The sequence below is a fragment of the Bison bison genome, unplaced genomic scaffold, assembly GCF_000754665.1.
Source record: "Bison bison bison isolate TAMUID 2011002044 unplaced genomic scaffold, Bison_UMD1.0 scf7180017864492, whole genome shotgun sequence".
In the NCBI taxonomy this organism is placed as follows: Eukaryota; Metazoa; Chordata; class Mammalia; order Artiodactyla; family Bovidae; genus Bison; species Bison bison.
This window is the reverse complement of record NW_011495051.1, coordinates 4996013-4999896: the sequence shown is the minus strand read 5'-3', so window position 1 is coordinate 4999896 and position 3884 is coordinate 4996013. Positions and strand designations below refer to the sequence as shown.

The 3884-nt window shown below is 54.2% G+C and overlaps 1 protein-coding gene across 1 annotated transcript in view; it reads left to right on the top strand.

Annotated features, from left to right (window-relative positions):
* Positions 1–2415, top strand: part of SLC25A41 (solute carrier family 25, member 41) — a 7582-nt gene extending 5167 nt beyond the window's left edge. Inside the window, exons 6-8 of the mRNA XM_010828226.1 lie at positions 739–906; positions 990–1137; positions 2213–2415. Of these exons, the coding sequence (XP_010826528.1) occupies positions 739–906; positions 990–1137; positions 2213–2385 (489 nt within the window). The 3' untranslated portion in view covers positions 2386–2415. The remainder of the gene's footprint in view (positions 1–738; positions 907–989; positions 1138–2212) is intronic.
* Positions 2416–3884: the final 1469 nt, after the last annotated feature.

The following is a 3884-nucleotide window of genomic DNA, read 5'->3' as shown; positions in this document are numbered from 1 at the left end:
ACGGTGTGCTGTCTTTTGCACAGCTGTTGAGTTGCCAACATTTTGATGTTGGGCATTTCATAAAAACTTCAGTTTCTGGCTTCTTTGGGAAAACTGGCAGATCTGCCTACCTGGGGTCCAGGTAGGGCGAGTTTGGCTGGGTTAGGGCTGCTGCAGTCCCCACCCAGCTCACATCACTTCTCTCATCCTTTTTTTTTTTTTTTTTTTTTTTTTTTTTTTTTTTTAGTTTTATTTATTTTCTTGGCTGTATCTTACATCAAGCAGGATCTTAGTTCCCTGTGTGTGCATGTTAAGTCGCTTCAGTTGTATCTGACTCTATTCGACCCCATGGATTGTAGTCTACCTGGCTCTTATGTCCATGGGATTCTCCAGGCAAGAATACTGAAGCAGGTTGCCATTTCCTTCTCCAGGAGATCTTCCTGACCCAGGGATTGAACCTGCATCTCTTATGTCTCCTGTGTTGGCAGCCAGGTTCTTTACCACTAGTGCCACCTGGGAAGCCCCCTTAGTTCCCCAACCAGGAGTCAAACCTGTGCCCCCTGCAGTGGAAGCATGGACTCTTAACCACTGAACTGCCGAGGAAGTCCCTCCCTCACCCTTTGGGTTGAGAGCACTTACAGGCCAAGGCAGCTGGGTTTGAAACCCAGCTATGTGCATTCTTGAGCAGCTGCCTCCTGTGCTGGAGGGTCATTTAGGCGATTAGCTCAAATAAGCTGCCTTACTCCTCATCCTCCCCAGGTGCTGAAGACGCGGCTGACCCTGCGGCGGACCGGCCAGTACAAGGGGCTGCTGGACTGCGCCAGGCAGATCCTGGAGCAGGAGGGCACCCGCGCCCTTTACCGTGGGTACCTCCCCAACATGCTTGGCATCATCCCGTATGCCTGCACCGACCTGGCCGTCTATGAGGTGGGGGTCTCACAGAGGGGTTGGCAGGGGCGGTGTGAACCCAGGCCCGTGGAGAGCTTCCTCCTGGCCTTCTTCTCTCCTAGATGCTCAACTGTCTCTGGCTGAAATCAGGCAGGGACATGAAGGACCCTAGTGGCTTGGTCAGTCTGTCGTCTGTGACACTGTCCACCACCTGTGGACAGATGGCCAGTTACCCGCTGACTTTGGTGCGCACCAGGATGCAAGCCCAAGGTCAGCTTGGCCCTTTTAGCAACCTCGCATACCACGACCCCTTGCCTCTACTCTCTCAACTTTCTCATGACCCCCCGAAACACACACAAACTGACTCCCAGACTCTCCATATCTGATCTTGCCCATTTCTGCTGACTCCTGAACCCACCCAAATTTACACTCACCCCCAAACCTGATCCCAGTCCCTTCAATTAACCCTACATATCACTAAAATGAACACCCAGCTCCCAAAGGACTCCCACAAACCTCCTTGAATGTGACTCAGGCCTCCATATTGATCTCAAGACATATAGTCCCCAATGACCCCCCAACTTGTCCAAATCAGACTCAGGCCTCACCTGGTGCCAAAAGGCAAATGGTTCCTAAATTTTCGAAAACTGACACCTAGACATTCCCAAACTCATAACCACCTCCCCAACATCCTGGGAACTCCCCAAATGTGCCTCCCACAAATGGGCTCTCAAACCCCTAAACAAATCCTCAAATACCCAAATAGGTTTTTAGCTCACCACCTTAATCTTGAAAATGTCCCCAAACTCCCCCTTAGCACACTGCAAAGCTCTAGCAGATCTTTGTTGTTGTTCAGTCGGTAAGTTGTGTCCGACTCTTTGTGACCCCATGGACTGCAGCCTGCCAGGATTCCCTGTCCTTCACTATCTCCTGGAGTTTGCTCAAACTCATGTCTGTTGAGTTGGTGATGCCATCCAACCATCTCAGCCTCTGTTGCCGCCTCCTCCTCCTCCCGCCCTCAATCTTTCCCAGCATCAGGGTTTTTTCCAATGAGTTGGTCAAAGTACTGGAGCTTCAGCTTTAGCATCAGTCCTTCCAATGAATATTGAAGTTGCAATGTTTTCTAAGATGTTCCCTAAAACAAATCCTGAAAATTTCTCACTCTCCATAAACTGACCAACTTCCTCTAAAAGGCTTCCAAGCTTCTTTTCAGGTAACACCCCAGACCCTCTGCTCCTCACTTCAGTCCCCATCTCCCAACATTCCAGCTCCCCACTCTCCACCCACGCCCCTTGATGCCAAGTCATCTCTGGCCCAGGCCCTGAGCTTGCCTCTGTCCCCACAGACACTGTGGAGGGTTCAAACCCCACCATGTGTGGAGTCTTCCGGAGGATCCTGGCCCAGCAGGGCTGGCCAGGGCTGTACCGAGGCATGACCCCCACATTACTGAAGGTGCTGCCTGCAGGCGGCATCAGCTACGTGGTGTATGAAGCCATGAAGAAGACCCTGGGAGTATAAGTAGTGAACTAGGTGACATACCCTGGGCAGAAATGGAGGGGAAGATCCAGTGTCTCCTGGCCCCAAAGGGCCTTCCAGGCTCGGGACCAAGGGCAGACTTGTCAAGAGAAGCAGACTGGTTGCCTGGGTCAGAAGATTCCTGGTGCCTCCTCCCCAGTGGAGTCTGGACTCCAGTTTGGTTTGCTGCGACTTGTCCTGATTCCAGAGCAAAAGGGTGAACATGGAGACAACGAGGAATAAACAGATGGTTTCTGCTGGCCATGTCTGGAATATCTGGGTTCAGGAGGGCAGCTGGGGATCTGGATACCTGGGTCCTGTGAGGGTGGGCCTCTTAGTCTTGAACAGGAATTGGAAGCCTGGAAGATGCCTGGGTCCAGAAGATAAACTGAGGGCCTAGATCAGAGCTTAGAGCTCGGATCCAGGGACCTTATGTGAAGCTGGTGTAGGGTTTCGAATTAAGAGTCTAGGATCCCTCGGTCCTGGGAGGAAATCTAGACCCTTGAGTTGGTAGGAGAGCTGGTTCCATTTCTGGAAGAGAAGTAAGGACTCTGGATCCCTGGATGGAAAGAGGAGAGGGTATGAGAGGACCCCTGAGTTTCCTCTTGCTTTGGGGCCAACCCACCCCCGGAAGCACCCGTCTCCAAGGCCTCAAGCAGGCCACGTGCCTGGCTTACCCGGCCGGCCTCCGGGGACTCTAACCCAGACGTCAGGCTTGAATTCCTGCAGCCGGTGGCCAATGCCCACGTCGGCTGCCATTCAATCCGGTTCCGGCTAATCGCCTCCCGGCTTCTGGTGGCTGGCTCCGCCCCAATGCAGCGGCGCTTCCACTAGCTCCCACCAAAACGGGGCACCTCCATTTCCTTCATTGTCATTTGCCTAGGGTGAGGTCAGTCACCTTACACCCTCCCCCGCCACTCAACCATTGGCTTAGACGACGGGACTAGAAAAGGATTCTGGTTAACGCTAAAGTAACTCAGTCCAAACGCAAGCGTATCACACTGACCTCGCCAGATTGGCTTAAATTAATTGCCAATCTCTGTAAAGACCGCCTTCCATGTGTACCCATTGGCTTGCGTACACGACGATCTCACTGGACGCCCACCCAGCCCGTTCAGAGAAGTCTTTCGCCAGACTCCTCCTTCCTGTCCGCTTGACTCTTAGGAGCCGTCAATCCGGTTCAGAAGCCGCCCCGCGATTCTGGAACTCCTGCTTCATTGGGCCTTCGGCCTCCTCCGATCGCCTCAATTTGCCCGCCCAAAGCCGTCAGCCCGCAGCCCATTGCTTCCCAGAGCTGTCGATCTCGCGGTACCTCCCGCCCACTGCCTCTCGCGGCACTCCGATTGGCCGCTCGCCTCCAGAGCCTGTGATTGGTGTCCCGGGAGGGGCGACCACCTCCCATTGGCGCGGCGGCGCCGTCCGTCAAGCCGGCGACCGGAGGGGGCGTCCCTCTCCGCCCCCCAACCCCCGCCCCCGGCATCGTCTTCCCAGCCGCTGGCTTC